This window comes from Leptodactylus fuscus, chromosome 9, assembly GCF_031893055.1.
Source record: "Leptodactylus fuscus isolate aLepFus1 chromosome 9, aLepFus1.hap2, whole genome shotgun sequence".
Taxonomy (NCBI): Eukaryota; Metazoa; Chordata; class Amphibia; order Anura; family Leptodactylidae; genus Leptodactylus; species Leptodactylus fuscus.
The window spans coordinates 86,964,709-86,980,651 of NC_134273.1; the positions used below are offsets into that span (position 1 = coordinate 86,964,709).

The 15,943-nt window shown below is 51.9% G+C and overlaps 1 protein-coding gene across 3 annotated transcripts in view; it reads left to right on the forward strand.

The window, feature by feature from the left end:
- Window positions 1–15,943, forward strand: part of TMCC1 (transmembrane and coiled-coil domain family 1) — a 59,146-nt gene that overhangs the window by 20,116 nt on the left and 23,087 nt on the right. The window contains exon 1 of one of the 3 annotated variants that reach the window (XM_075286653.1): window positions 1,622–1,943. The exons of 1 other annotated variant lie outside the window; for it this stretch is intronic. In XM_075286653.1, coding sequence (XP_075142754.1) covers window positions 1,905–1,943 — 39 coding nt within the window. In that variant the 5' untranslated portion in view covers window positions 1,622–1,904. Of the gene's footprint in view, window positions 1–1,621; window positions 1,944–15,476; window positions 15,752–15,943 lie in introns of those variants that run through there. One more of the 3 variants, XM_075286651.1, reaches the window with a different exon arrangement.

Sequence of the window (15,943 nt, forward strand, 5' to 3'; positions counted from 1 at the left end):
GGGGTTAATTGATTTTATTTTTTGCCCCTCCCCTTGGAGATTGCACTTGTCACCCCCAGCACATCAGGAATCTTTACCGACCCCACCGGTCCGTGTTTCTATCTGGCATTGGCGCTGTAGAACGTCCTTGTTCGCGACTGTCTGATAATCCAGAATATCTGATCCCATCGGCATAAACTGCAGCCCATTAAGGGTTAATGAGATTTCTCTATAGGAATCTCCGCCGAGTCCCCGGGCACCGGCAGAACAATGAGCTTTATGTAGTGACGCCGCTCCCCGCACCGACCGGTCCCACGTAGTAGCACTTAACCTTCCCTCCCCCGAGCTGATAAGAGCGAGCGCGCCCAGACGTTTCCTATTGATTTTCTGATTTTTCACGTTGGAAATTCACAATGTGGTCGCCATAAGAGCGACCCTTCACAGTCAGTGCGTTATTTAATACGGCGCCAAATTTATCAGCGCAATCCGCCATGTAGTAAAATATTGCAGCTTATTGGATTCCTCCCTCCTTATGTCATGGACACAAGAAAAAATGGCGCGTGTCCGTAACGCATGGAGGATTTTTTTCTCTGTCTTGTGCGCCAGTCGCTCTCGGTTTCTGTCCTTAATGCTGACTGGGCAGACTGTCAGATCTGACTCTGCCCAGTGGCTACTCTGGTTGGCCAGCACGAAGCTCGTGCGGTTACGTTGTGACATCATCGGCACTGATGGCGAATGTAGCCGCACGATTACCGGAGATGATCCTCACTTTTTGGATTTTACATTGCAAGCTTCTTCTCCAGTCATTTGCTGCTCACCCGCACCTTGGCAAGAAATCTACGGCTGCACAGCGACACAGACTTAAGAGGGTATCGCTATGATGTCATATTGTGATGTCATAGGACTTCAATGTGACAGTCGCAGAAATTCCAGTCGCAGGCAACTTTTTTTGGAAGTTGCACGCGTCTGTGACTGGTGTGGAACATGTCGGGCACTTCTATGCGACTTTGTCACCGTGTAACCCTCACCAGTCTTCAGTCTGCCCTGTGAATTGTGACAGTCACAGAAAACCCGAACCTGTCAGATTTTGGTCGCAGGCGTCTTTTCTGAACCCCATGGCCCTCAGTGGAGGTTACAGCTGAATCCCAAAAAAGTCACCTGACCGTAAGTCGCACAACTTTGTCTTGTGACTTGTCTGCAGCTTTTGTATCCTAAAGAGGACTTTGCAAATCCTAAATCGCACCCGACCTGCGCCCGGTTACCCCACATCAGCAGGGCAGACTCATTCACTATTGGAGACGGCTTTACAGTCACTCCCTAATATTGACTCCCCTGACTCTGCTCCGAGTTGGGGAAGCAGCAGATTCCCCCCCTCCCCCCCATAGCTGGATGACAGGCTGCGGCAGTGAGGTGTGGGGTCCCCGGGTGTATTATGGGGCTGCACTGGCTGTGAGGTAGGAGGGAGGGTCTGGAGTCGGTGCCCCAGGCTGCTATAAATAAGTGAACCCCTCCAATGTCAATACATTTTCTTTCCTAATTTTTTTGCAGCTAATGAAGATAATGGCGGGGTCAGGTGGATGCAGGGGGAGGAGGAGGGGGATAGTGTATCAGGGGGATTGTCTTCAGGGTCCATCTGTCTCGGACCCTCTCACAGCTGACTCACAGGAAATGTAGCTTGCAGCCGGCGCCCCTCCCTCCTCACCCTCTCCCTGGCAGCGGAGTACACGAACAATAAGGTGCCATGAACTTCAGGCTGAGACGTTCCCTGCCTTGTGCTCCGTCCTGAGCTCCTGATCTGGGGGGGGCCGCTCCCCTCACCCCGACGTTCCTGCACCCTGTCACCCGGACCATGCTGATTTAGTCGCCGGTGCTCACCACACCCTCCGATTCTTCTTTGTGTGAAGAAGGGACTGAAGGGTTTCAAGATGGTCCAGCGGTTCAGCCTGAGGAGGCAGCTGTCTAAGGTGGGTGCAGGGCAGGGCGAGGGGGCGCACGCCGCGCTCATACTGGTGCAGGTCATGGGGGGTTTATGTCTTTTGAGGATCTTAATTTTATGTACTGTGACCCTATTTGTTTCTGTCCCTTGTCGCTGCTTGGGTGGGTTTTATTTATTTTATTTTATATATTTTTTTTTAATTACATTTTTTCATTTTTATTTTTTTTCAATTTTAACTTATTTAATTTAATTTTTCATTTTTATTTTTTTATTATAAGAAAAAACAGCAACGATTTCTATTCTTTGACTCGTCCTCTGTCCATCCCTCGCTGGACGACCGCTAATATTGGGACTGATACCCGGACAGTTCTTGGCCACCCAGCTTTTCTAGTACACCAAAAGGACAACCTATCCAGTTCATCACTTTGCATTCTGGAGTCTAGAAAAGCTGGATGGCTTCTGTAATAAGAGCTGTAAAGTTGACTGTATTGGTCGTTGTTTAACTTTCCTAGCTCACCATAGTCTACCTAGTGTGTCACCGCCGTTCTGGGCTCTAGGAAAGCTAGATAGTGCTGCAGCGGTGTCTAGACTGGTGGTCACCCAACTTTCTTGGACAACTGCAAATAATACTGTACGTGTTCATAGTTGTGCTGTATTATTGGAGAAGGAGATATTACTGGTTAGCTGGCCATTCTGGAGTCAGAAAAAGCCTAGTGCAAGCTGTCATAGCAGTCAGGTTAGTTATCACCCAGCTTTCCTGGGCTCTGATAACTAGTATTCATTTCTAGTTGTTCTGTGCAGCTGTAATAAAATGAAGTTGCCACTCAGGAGTCATAGAGAGCTGAATATTAGCCGGATTAGCAGTCATATTAGTTGCCACCCAACTTTCCCAGTCTCTTAGTGAATGTTCCTAGTTGTTCTGTACTGGTTGACTAGGCAGGGTGACCATTCAGGAGTCATAGAAAGCAGAGTGTGAGCTGTAATGGCGGCCACAATGGTGGTGACCCAGCTTTCCTAGATGACTCTGGACAGTAAGCCTTACTAGTGGGTGAACTATTGGATATCTAGGCCTGACAACCATTCAGGAGTGAAAGAAAGCTGGGTGATAGAAGTCATATAGGCTGTCACCCAGCTTTCCCAGAAGCATATCTCCTTAAGAAATGGTTTGAAACATTGGAGAGCTTGACAGAAGACAATGACGGAGGGGGAAGGGGGGGAGACTTGTGCCTGCGACCGTCTGATATCAGCTGGGCATCTGTTACAGTAGCAGCGGAGTTCCTGCTTTGTCAGATGCCAGGAATGTTCCCCGAGCCCTGCCCAGTTCCTTTAGCAGCGGTGGATATGATCCGGCTTCCTGCCCATAGATGGGACGAGGTGCACGAATATTCCTCCTCACCCCTGTAGCGGGTTATTCTCTGCTTTGTCCATGTTGTGTGATACAGACTGGTCGGACATGTTCTCTGCTCTGTCTCCTCCTTCAGCCCTTCCTATGGGGTGTTCAGCGCTCCTGATGTTCTATCTCCTGTCTGCAGCTCCTTCTACAGATCTCCGTCCTCTTCTCTGCTCCTTACTGCCCTCGCCGTGCTCTCCTCCTTACTGCCCTCGCCGTGCTCTCCTCTCCTCCTTACTGCCCTCGCCACGCTCTCGTCTCCTCCTTACTGCCCTCGCCACGCTCTCGTCTCCTCCTTACTGGCCTCGCCGCGCTCTCCTCTCCTCCTTACTGCCCTCGTTGTGCTCTCCTCTCCTCCTTACTGCCCTCGCTGTGCTCTCCTCTCCTCCTTACTGCCCTCGCCGTGCTCTCCTCTCCTCCTTACTGCCCTCACCGCGCTCTTCTCTCCTCCTTACTGCCCTCGCCGTGCTCTCCTCTCCTCCTTACTGCCCTCACCGCGCTCTCCTCTCCTCCTTACTGCCCTCGCTGTGCTCTCCTCTCCTCCTTACTGCCCTCGCTGTGCTCTCCTCTCCTCCTTACTGCCCTCGCTGTGCTCTCCTCTCCTCCTTACTGCCCTCGCCGTGCTCTCCTCTCCTCCTTACTGCCCTCGCCACGCTCTTCTCTCCTCCTTACTGCCCTCGCCGTGCTCTCGTCTCCTCCTTACTGCCCGCGCCGTGCTCTCCTCTCCTCCTTACTGCCCTCGCTGTGCTCTCCTCTCCTCCTTACTGCCCTCGCTGTGCTCTCCTCTCCTCCTTACTGCCCTCGCCGCGCTCTCCTCTCCTCCTTACTGCCCTCGCCGTGCTCTCCTCTCCTCCTTACTGCCCTCGCTGTGCTCTCCTCTCCTCCTTACTGCCCTCGCCGCGCTCTCGTCTCCTCCTTACTGCCCTCGCCACGCTCTTCTCTGCTCCTTACTGCCCTCGCCGCGCTCTTCTCTCCTCCTTACTGCCCTCGCCGCGCTCTCGTCTCCTCCTTACTGCCCTCGCCACGCTCTTCTCTGCTCCTTACTGCCCTCGCTGTGCTCTCCTCTCCTCCTTACTGCCCTCGCCGCGCTCTCGTCTCCTCCTTACTGCCCTCGCCACGCTCTTCTCTGCTCCTTACTGCCCTCGCCGCGCTCTTCTCTCCTCCTTACTGCCCTCGCCGCGCTCTCGTCTCCTCCTTACCGCCCTCGCCACGCTCTTCTCTGCTCCTTACTGCCCTCGCCACGCTCTTCTCTGCTCCTTACTGCCCTCGCCGTGCTCTTCTCTCCTCCTTACTGCCCTCGCCGTGCTCTTCTCTCCTCCTTACTGCCCTCGCCGCGCTCTCGTCTCCTCCTTACCGCCCTCGCCACGCTCTTCTCTGCTCCTTACTGCCCTCGCCGCGCTCTCGTCTCCTCCTTACTGCCCTCGCCGCGCTCTCGTCTCCTCCTTACTGCCCTCGCCGTGCTCTTCTCTCCTCCTTACTGCCCTCGCCGCGCTCTCGTCTCCTCCTTACTGCCCTCGCCGTGCTCTTCTCTCCTCCTTACCGCCCTCGCCACGCTCTTCTCTGCTCCTTACTGCCCTCGCCGCGCTCTCGTCTCCTCCTTACTGCCCTCGCCGCGCTCTCGTCTCCTCCTTACTGCCCTCGCCGTGCTCTTCTCTCCTCCTTACTGCCCTCGCCGCGCTCTCGTCTCCTCCTTACTGCCCTCGCCGTGCTCTTCTCTCCTCCTTACCGCCCTCGCCACGCTCTTCTCTCCTCCTTACTGCCCTCGCCGCGCTCTCGTCTCCTCCTTACCGCCCTCGCCACGCTCTTCTCTGCTCCTTACTGCCCTCGCCGCGCTCTCGTCTCCTCCTTACTGCCCTCGCCGCGCTCTTCTCTGCTCCTTACTGCCCTCGCCGCGCTCTTCTCTCCTCCTTACTGCCCTCGCCGCGCTCTCGTCTCCTCCTTACTGCCCTCGCCGCGCTCTCGTCTCCTCCTTACCGCCCTCGCCACGCTCTTCTCTCCTCCTTACTGCCCTCGCCGTGCTCTCCTCTCCTCCTTACTGCCCTCGCCGTGCTCTCCTCTCCTCCTTACTGCCCTCGCCGTGCTCTTCTCTCCTCCTTACTGCCCTCGCCGCGCTCTCGTCTCCTCTTTACTGCCCTCGCCGCGCTCTCGTCTCCTCCTTACTGCCCTCGCCGCGCTCTCGTCTCCTCCTTACCGCCCTCGCCACGCTCTTCTCTGCTCCTTACTGCCCTCGCCGCGCTCTCGTCTCCTCCTTACTGCCCTCGCCGCGCTCTTCTCTCCTCCTTACCGCCCTCGCCACGCTCTTCTCTCCTCCTTACTGCCCTCGCCGTGCTCTCCTCTCCTCCTTACTGCCCTCGCCGTGCTCTCCTCTCCTCCTTACTGCCCTCGCCGCGCTCTTCTCTCCTCCTTACTGCCCTCGCCGCGCTCTCGTCTCCTCCTTACTGCCCTCGCCGCGCTCTCGTCTCCTCCTTACTGCCCTCGCCGCGCTCTCGTCTCCTCCTTACCGCCCTCGCCACGCTCTTCTCTGCTCCTTACTGCCCTCGCCGCACTCTCGTCTCCTCCTTACTGCCCTCGCCGTGCTCTTCTCTCCTCCTTACTGCCCTCGCCGTGCTCTCCTCTCCTCCTTACTGCCCTCGCCGTGCTCTTCTCTCCTCCTTACCGCCCTCGCCACGCTCTTCTCTGCTCCTTACTGCCCTCGCCGCGCTCTTGTCTCCTCCTTGCTGCCCTTGGTGCTCTCTTGTCTCCTCCTTAGAAAAATAATCATTTCCAGGAGGAATAACAGAGGAACGGCAGAATACAGAAAAGCAAGTCCAGAACTGTTATTTTATGGGCTATATAAGAGAACTGATGTCTATTATAAGGAGTTTAGGGCTCAGGTATATGGAGTTGGCCTTTCAGGAGTCTAGAAAGCTGGGTGACTACTTTTAGAGGAGCTATAGTGATGGTCTTATGGCTGTTATTGTGTAAGAAACCATAAAAAGGAGGAGATGAGGTTTTTTAAGGAAATCTCTATTGGGACGTCCTTTGTGGATGGGGGGGGTCTCTTGCTGGGGGCCCCTCCTCGATTTAGCAATGCAGATATTGGCTTCCATAATACCCCATGTCAGCTGATCGCCCGCAGCTCCTAATTTTGATGCCATTCCCTATTTCCCCGCTGGTCGGGGACCCCGCATTTGGCTGCTGTCCGTCCGTCACTTTCTCAGCCTCGTGCCCCCTCCTCCACTATAAACCTCGTCCTCCTGTAATTAAAACAGAAAGCGATCAGGATGTCTCCAGCCGGGATAATGACATTTTCATTAGGAAACTGATCCTTTCTACCAAGCTGTCAGTAAGCCTGGACTTAGCACCATGATGAATCTGACACCGCCCTGCGCCTTGGCCACTGCTGATATTCTGGGGCAGGGGCTGCAAATTGTGGAAAGACCCAAAAGATGGGCTGGTAGGTAAGGGGAAACCATCAACAAGTAGGCTAGAGACTGGTGACGGGTGTTATTATGGCTTGTGTGCATGCCCAGGGCTGCTCAGCTTAGTAATGTGTATATACGGGGTGCACATTGTGGGGGCAAATATCACCTGGCACTAGAATGTATTCAGGATAAGCGTCTGTCAGCCGAGCATGCAAGTCTGTGCACAGTGCTTTACTTACATAAGTAGCTGTTTGGCAGCACAGTCTATAAGGACCAGTCTCTGCCAGCCCTCCCCTCTGTACAGGTCGCCCCCTCTGCCTGCAATACTTGCTTGGACACAAGGGGGCGATCCCTTTACACTAGGAACATCCATATGACCATGCACATGTAACCTATTGGTGCAAATAATGCACCAGGACAGAGGCCAACAGATCACCTGGCAATCCAACTGAAGTGATCTCATCTGGATGTTGTGTGAGGTCCTGGCCCTTTAAGACCCAGGCAGGACTATAATGATGATTTGTCTTTCTGCTGCAATGTGTCGGCTCAGGAGGTGAAGTCCTAAATCTCGGATATTTTTGGCTGAACGGTCTCAGGAGTGATTGAAGCTGCTCACATAACCCGAGACCAAGATCTGCCGAGTGCAACGAGTAATGTTCTGCACCTTTTATGACCAGGAGATGGTTGTAGCGTGTTTTGGTTTTTTTTTTTTTACTTGGATTTCAGCTTTCAAGAATCTTTGCTGGAGGGGTCTCCATTCTGCCTCCTATCTGAGGACCCTACCCCTAAAGTAAGCAGCTTATTATGGTGCAGGGGGTGTATGAGAGGTGCAGCCACTTGTCTGTAGAGTCACAGCCAGCGCCTTCCGCAGGACAGCAGAAACATTGCTGCGTTACAGGGGTTGTCTTCCATGTCCATCCTTAGGATAGGTCCTTCATATCACACATCGATGGCCATAAGATGTAACCCTGGAATAGCAGAGTGCACAACCTGAAGGCATCCACATAACAGGGCGCATCACGGCCTGGCTTCTCAGTGCATTGACCTCTCACCCCCGGCCTGTCCTCACATGAAATTTAGTTTTACACTTGCACGTTTCAGACACGTTGCATCACCGCACATCTGAACTTTCCCTCTGCATTGCAATTCTTGTATTGCACAAGTTTCCAGCGCCCCTTACCCTAGTCTTCATTTTTAAGAATTTTCTGAAGTGCCCCAGTCAGTCAGTCGTGAAGTTCTGAGCGATGAGAGAGATTTACATCTCCTTGGCAATGGTGCATCAGGGACGTGAACAAGAAACCTCATCGTACAGGTGAAGATCCCGGCTCCTCGGCATTCTGCAGGGAAGAGGCCAAGCTGAGGTTATGTAAGGTACCACTCCAGGCATTAAAGGGTGAATGCTTCCTGCACCGATCACCAGGCCGTGTAGGGGCCATAAAGGTATTGTAGGCTTTTGCACCAAACTGGTGCAATAATGCAGAGATCATAGTCTTTCTATTGATATGTAAGTGCACCAGGGCCGGATGCAGGAGTGTGGGTGCTCCGTCTATCCCCTTGCGTTGCTGCGTCTTTAGCCATAGTTGATAGTTCACCATGGGGGAGGGGGTCACGGGTGTAACATTCATATTAAGGTCATACTATGGTCATGTGACATCGCGTTAGACCGCTTCTAACATGCACAGGATTATTCTCAATGAAATTCTTCATCCACATGATGAGCCGTGAAGCATTTCGCTCTACGACGCCCCCTACAGCCGCAGCCGTTCCATCTGTATAGAAGTCCCCATTGTCCACATCTCCAGTGCAGAGCGAGAGGCTGGTGGGTGATACAGCGTGACACTATTGTCATGGAGGAGGCTGCGCTCGCCCTTCTTTACCATTCAGCACATTTTTGTACTCCAGTTCTCAATAGAAAGTGAGCCTTGTCCTCCGGAGCCCTGTGAGGCCGGTGACACGGCCCGCTGCTGGGATTTAGGGAATTGCTTCCTTTATTCACACTGAGCAGCTTCTCGCCGGCCCCTGGTCTTGTCCTGGAGTGACCCCTTGGTCATGTGACCTCGTGGTGATGTCATCGGTCAGTCCCTTCTTCTTTTCCTCGGGGTTCTTGTACATTTCGCCCGCGCCGGGGTTGGTCATGTGTCTGCAGCTCCAGATAACCAGTTGTTGTTCCCCTAATCGGCTGCGACCGCTAACTCGGCTCTGCTTAATCTGTGTCAGCAGCTCCTTCCTGCAGAGCAAAGTTCATGGGGGAGACTGGACCTGCGGCCATGGGGTAAGAAGGGCGGGCGCCGAAATATCACTATAAGCCAACACATCAGGCCACTGTCACAAAACTACAACTCCCAGCATGCTCCATTCACGTCTGTGGGCGTTCCAAGAACAGCAGAAGAGAGAGGCATGCTGGGACTTGTAGTTATACACCAACTGGAGGGCCAAAGGGGTCATCGGCCTTCCCGGCTCTAGCTGTTGGGAACTACAACTCTCAGCCTGGTGGCCACCGTACTCGCATCCAGGGGTTGTGGCCATCATGGAGTGTATTGTAACCCCCCCCCTCCCTGTGTATTATCAGTCCTGGGTAGCCATCGCTGCAGAATGTGCTCATCTCCCTCGCCCGCTCCCCGCCGCACACTCGGCCGCTTATGTAACTGGGTTACAGATATTATTGCAGGAAGCGCTGGGGAAGTTTTTAGTTTCTGCAGCTTCAGAGCTGTGATAAGATCTCGAGCGAGCGATGTCTCCACCCGGTCACAGGGCCGAGCGTCTGTATCAGATTGTACTGACGGATGATACATTATCAGCACAGTCACTTCAATGAAGTTGCAATACCAGACACAGCCTATAAATAGGGATGGCGCTGTTTCTTAAGGAATTCAAGCATGACATGGAGTTCACCTTTAAGTGCAGATTGAAAGCCATTCCTAATACAGCGCCCCTAGTGGTCAGTATCAGCAGCACAGCCTCATGGCCCATAGTAAGACCATCCGTCCTACCTGGAACATCACACGTCATTAGTCAGTGACAGACAAGTCCTTGGTAACGCGGCCGCCGTTCCTTTACCCCACCCGTCTGTATTCCGATCGCTCGGGCCGATGCCCTCCTGGCTTTTTCGGCCTCATTTTGCAGAACTTCAGCCTTATAACAATATCCCCTGCGCTCAAGTTTCCGGAGACGTGCGTCTCTGCGGCGCCAACTCAATCTGACACCCCAGATCAGATGAAGGGATCAAGGATGACGGGGGGGTGGGGGAGCGGCTCCGCGGCCGAGTGACGGCTCTTAATTCAGGTTAAATCCCACGGCCGGGGCGGGCGATACTTTCCACTTGAGATTTGTTGATTTATTCAGCAGCTTTCTAATGAACAGGCGATCCCCGGAGGACGGAGCGCGGCTGGAGAGGCTGCAAACTGCGCCGGCGAGCGCCGCACGTTCTGCATCGGATGATGAAAATTATTAAAAGCATTTACTCCGGAGATAGAGAACAGATCCTGCAGGACGGGGGAGGATTTAATAACGTGCTAATGAATGATAGAGGCAGTAATGGAGCCCTGGGATTTAAAGGGGAACTCTGCCCTAATGTCCTGGTAATCTGGCGTGAAACAGAAATAGACCTGTATTGCATTAAGGGGTGTACGGTAACTCCCCAAACTAGGGACAGGCTCAGGATTAGGCTGGGGATACACAGCGGCTTTGGCTCTGCACCCATGTATTGCGCCCCCCAAGGGTTCTGCGACTTCTGCTTACACTGCAGGAATTTTTGCGACTAGAGGTCGATTTCGGGGTCGCAGTATGACTCCATTACATGGGTGAGGGAATCACAGGGCGAAAACAAAGATACTGCATAGCCCTAGCCTTAAGGTGGCCATACTAAATCATGTCTGTGGCTGATGAGTTGAGGCGTCTTAAAGGGATGTTCAGGACTAGAGAAACATGGCTGCATTCTAAAATTTTGCCACCCCTGGCCAGAGGTTGTGCCTGGTATTGCAGCTTTCCTCCATTGAAGTGAGTGAGACCGAGCTACAGTACCACTCATAGCCTGTGGACAGGTGTGGTGCTGTTTTGAGAGAGAGAGAGAGGGGGGGGGGGTGGACCTTAAAGACATGTTCTCTGATCATGACCTTGGCATATTGTTTAGGACATGCCATCACTATGATCTGACCAGGCCACCTTCTGTGCAGGGGAACTACAACTAGTCCTATCCAAATGAACGGGGCCGACTACACTTCCCTTCACCGCTGGGGTGCAGATTTGCAAGAGATCGCAGCACTTAGACCAGCTGTGCACCCCTTTATTCTCATGATCGGTGCGAACACTGATGTGGGAATATCCCTTTAACTATTATCCCTTTAACTATTCCAGTTTGTGTATTTATATTATACAGCATGACAGGCCAGGGGCACTTAAAGGGATCATCCGCCTGTGTTCACCAGACCCCGCCATACACTGTATACACTATATGGAGAGCCCTTGTACCTCTGAGGTGGCCTCTGGGCTCGGGGCCGGGCCGGCTGCCGCCTCATCACTCTAGTAACCGGATGACGGCCATTGTTGCAGATACTTTATGAGGACCTCAAGTTTTTTCACCTTGGCAGAGCCTCAAAGCAAATATCTTAAGAGAAAGCAAACAGACGGCCCGGCCTTAACCCAACACCAGGGAGAAGACGCTGAGGAGCCCGGCGAGACGCTGCACTGATGTAACACTGTAATGGCTGCTGTCTGTGAATAGTACTTAAAGGATTATTCCAGGGGGCCTCATAGATCACTGATGCAGCACGGCGTTCCCAGAGCGGTCACACATGTATTGTATGCTTTATGTCCGGTCATTCTGTGCAATGCAGGGATGGACTGAACATCATGAATATAATGACAGTATTGCAGTGAAGACTGACACTCAAGCCTAGGAAGGTGTGTAATGCATGGTGCATGTTTGCTGCTCATATTTGCTGTGTTTTTGCTATATGGGTCAGCAGAAAACAAAAGTCTGTTCAGAGTTTTATGCATTTTTTCTTACGTCTCACTTGTCATGTGCTCTATCCACCACTGGGGGAAATTGACCGGTGCAAAGGGTAAATTCAGACATTGCCCCAGGTGCATTGGGTTGCTATGGGTAACTGCCCCATTGTCCCTGCTCCCTGTCTCTAGTATAAGCAGTATATCCGTCTGTGGCTCCTGGCGAGTTTGCATTAAGGGCCCCGGTGCACACACAAGAGCCTGGCCATGGAGTTGTCCTCTGGTAGCAGCCGCTGTCCGCCAATCCCATGAACCCCCGGACCATGCAGCTGTATATACAGAGATCTCAGTCCCCACACCCTGTATACTAAGCTCAAGTGAAACCGGTTTGGGGACTGGCTGAGCTGGCAGGGGAATTATCCGAATATTGTGTCACCAGCGCAAGAACTGCTCACCTTTGGCTAACCTGTAAAGGAAGGCAATTACAGGAATATGTTACTGTGTGCAAGCCAGAGATGTGCGCTCACAGGCTGACAAGGCGTCAGGATATTCATGTTCCGGGGCCGCAGACATGAGGCTGTTTTATGGCCAACTGTTCTGTCTGCTCCATAGAGAGAGCACTACTGACAGCAGCCGAGGTTCTGCTGACACGTATAGAGGTACATATAGAGGTAATGTCCTGACAACTCTACAAACTTATTTCTGTGTTACTCCAACCATAAACTACTTCTATATTTGTCACCCGGATGCAAAATGAGGCAAATTCTGAAATAGTCTTCATTAAATAACTCCTAACATTCTGCTGCCGTAGAGTCTGTGCAGCCCCTTCACATAGCGGATTGTCTTTCTACTTCTGACCCAGATCTGATGTCACACTGTAGTGCAGGGAGGAAAGTGTGTACTGTATTCTATAGGGGTGGGGAAGGTGAATTACACAGGCTGTGTATGAGGAGAGCAACACAGCAGATTCTGCAGGGGGAGGGAGGGGGAATCACATATTGTTATAGAGCGAATCATAGTCTGCAGGAGAGGGAGGGGGATCACATAGACTGTATATAGAGAGAATCAGTCTGCAGGAGATGGAGGGGGGATCACATAGACTGTATATAGAGAGAATCATAGTAGTCTGCAGGAGAGGGAGGGGGGGTCACATAGACTGTATATAGAGAGAATCATAGTCTGCAGGAGAGGGAGGGGGATCACATAGACTGTATATAGAGAGAATCAGTCTGCAGGAGATGGAGGGGGGATCACATAGACTGTATATAGAGAGAATCATAGTCTGCAGGAGAGGGAGGGGGATCACATAGACTGTATATAGAGAGAATCAGTCTGCAGGAGAGGGAGGGGGGATCACAGACTGTATATAGAGAGAATCATAGTCTGCAGGAGAGGGAGGGGGGATCACATAGACTGTATATAGAGAGAATCATAGTCTGCAGGAGAGGGAGGGGGATCACATAGACTGTATATAGAGAGAATCATAGTCTGCAGGAGAGGGAGGGGGATCACATAGACTGTATATAGAGAGAATCAGTCTGCAGGAGAGGGAGGGGGGATCACATAGACTGTACATAGAGAGAATCATAGTAGTCTGCAGGAGAGGGAGGGGGGGTCACAGACTGTATATAGAGAAAATTATAGTCTGCAGGAGAGGGAGGGGGGATCACAGACTGTATATAGAGAGAATCATAGTCTGCAGGAGAGGGAGGGGGGATCACATAGACTGTATATGGAGAGAACCCTAGTGGTCTTCAGGAGGAGGGGGGATCACATAGACTGTATATGGAGAGCACCACAGTAGACTCTGCAGAAGAGGGAGGGGGGATCACATAGACTGTATATAGAGAGAATTATAGTCTGCAGGAGAGGGAGGAGGAATCACATAGACTGTATATGGAGAGCACCACAGTAGACTCTGCAGAAGAGGGAGGGGGGATCACATAGACTGTATATAGAGAGAATTATAGTCTGCAGGAGAGGGAGGGGGATCACATAGACTGTATATAGAGAGAATCAGTCTGCAGGAGATGGAGGGGGGATCACATAGACTGTATATAGAGAGAATCATAGTCTGCAGGAGAGGGAGGGGGATCACATAGACTGTATATAGAGAGAATCAGTCTGCAGGAGAGGGAGGGGGGATCACATAGACTGTATATAGAGAGAATCATAGTCTGCAGGAGAGGGAGGGGGATCACATAGACTGTATATAGAGAGAATCAGTCTGCAGGAGAGGGAGGGGGGATCACATAGACTGTACATAGAGAGAATCATAGTAGTCTGCAGGAGAGGGAGGGGGGGTCACAGACTGTATATAGAGAAAATTATAGTCTGCAGGAGAGGGAGGGGGGATCACAGACTGTATATAGAGAGAATCATAGTCTGCAGGAGAGGGAGGGGGGATCACATAGACTGTATATGGAGAGAACCCTAGTGGTCTTCAGGAGGAGGGGGGATCACATAGACTGTATATGGAGAGCACCACAGTAGACTCTGCAGAAGAGGGAGGGGGGATCACATAGACTGTATATAGAGAGAATTATAGTCTGCAGGAGAGGGAGGAGGAATCACATAGACTGTATATGGAGAGAATCATAGTAGTCTGCAGGAGAGGGAGGGGGGATCACATAGACTGTATATGGAGAGAATCATAGTAGTCTGCAGGAGAGGGAGGGGGGATCACATAGACTGTATATGGAGAGAATCATAGTTTGCAGGAGAGGGAGGAGGAATCATATAGACTGTATATAGAGAGAATCCTAGTCTGCAGGAGAGGGAGGGGGATCACATAGACTGTATATAGAGAGCACCACAGTAGACTCTGCAGGAGAATCATCGTTGGTGGAGAGCGCAGGGACTATGCATGTATATAGGACCCAGGTGACCCTGTGACTACATGACATCTCCATAGTTGGCTGCTGTAAGCCATCACAGACGCTGTGTCGGTTTTCTATCTCACTGCTCATTATTAACCTTGGCCATGAGCCCTATTGACCTTTGGGAAGAATAAAAATCATGCCCCCTGCTGGCGGTGTGCATTGCGGTGTCACCTGCGGAGCCTTGTAAGTAGCGATTATCGTCCTTATCTCTTATTTTTCTAAGCAATAAAGATAAAGCGAGTTTTACGAGACACCGAGATGGGTCAAAATCCTCCTCCTGCCGCTGTAATAACCAGAGAGGAAGCGCTGACGTATCTGCAGGCGCGCGCCAGCTTATGTAACCCGGAGACTTTGAGACTCGCTTTATTGCTCACGGTTGGAATTATTTTATGGTGTTTTGTTTTTCTAAGGTAACCTGGGTCATATCAGCGCGATGACTCTGGGCAGAATCCAGAGAGAGGGGGCGACGGCAGAGGAAGAGTCAGTACTGTGCGGACTATGAGGAGGAAAGTGACCACATGGCGGCCATTTATCTGACTGTAGTACATGCACTTTAAACAACTGATGGGTGGGGGTCCCAGGGGTCCGATCATGTAAGGATAGATCATCAATAGACAAGTCCCACAACATCTCTCTAACACTGGTATCAGTTTTGTGATCTATTTCCAGGAGGAACTACAGAGGGACAGCACAATGCCTTGTTATAGGATAGTATACAGGGGAGCGGGGGAGAATATGCACCACACTTGTCCACAGCTTGTGTCCGGTATTGCAAACTCAGTGCTATAGAAGTGAATGGAGCTAAACTGCAATACCAGCCAGAACCAGAGGTGGCACTGTTTTGCAGCCATGTTTTTCTAAACCTGACCCCTTTAAAGGGCCACATGCCCAGAACCAAGGGCAATGAGTTTCTGATGTCCTGAAGAATACAGTAGTGGGCTTATGTCCGTCCAGAAAAGGCTGATAACAGAGAGTCCTAGATTGCACTGAGCAGATGCAGACTGTCCCTTTAAGCAGAGGGCATTGACCAGGGAGGTCACCAGTGTTAGGGGAATGAGGCGGCAGTATTTTTAGCGCTGCCTCTGATCCCATGTGACTGGTCAGCTGGTGCGTCCGTCTCTTCTAGAATGAGTGAGCAGAGCCGGGCGGCAGCATGGACGTGTCCACTACACCGGGCAGCGCAATCACAGACCAGATGGAGGACGCAACCGAAAACGTATGTGTGTCTGACCGTATACTCCCCCACAGCTGTAATATACTGAGAGGTCATAGGGGGCGCCAGAATACAAGGGCCCTGCTGTCCTTCAGCTGTCCTCTTCTGTTGTGGCTGGGACTTTGCATTGCATAGATGGTCTTCACCCAGCTTTCCTAGAACTCTGAATGGTAGATCTGCTTTGTAAAACAGTGA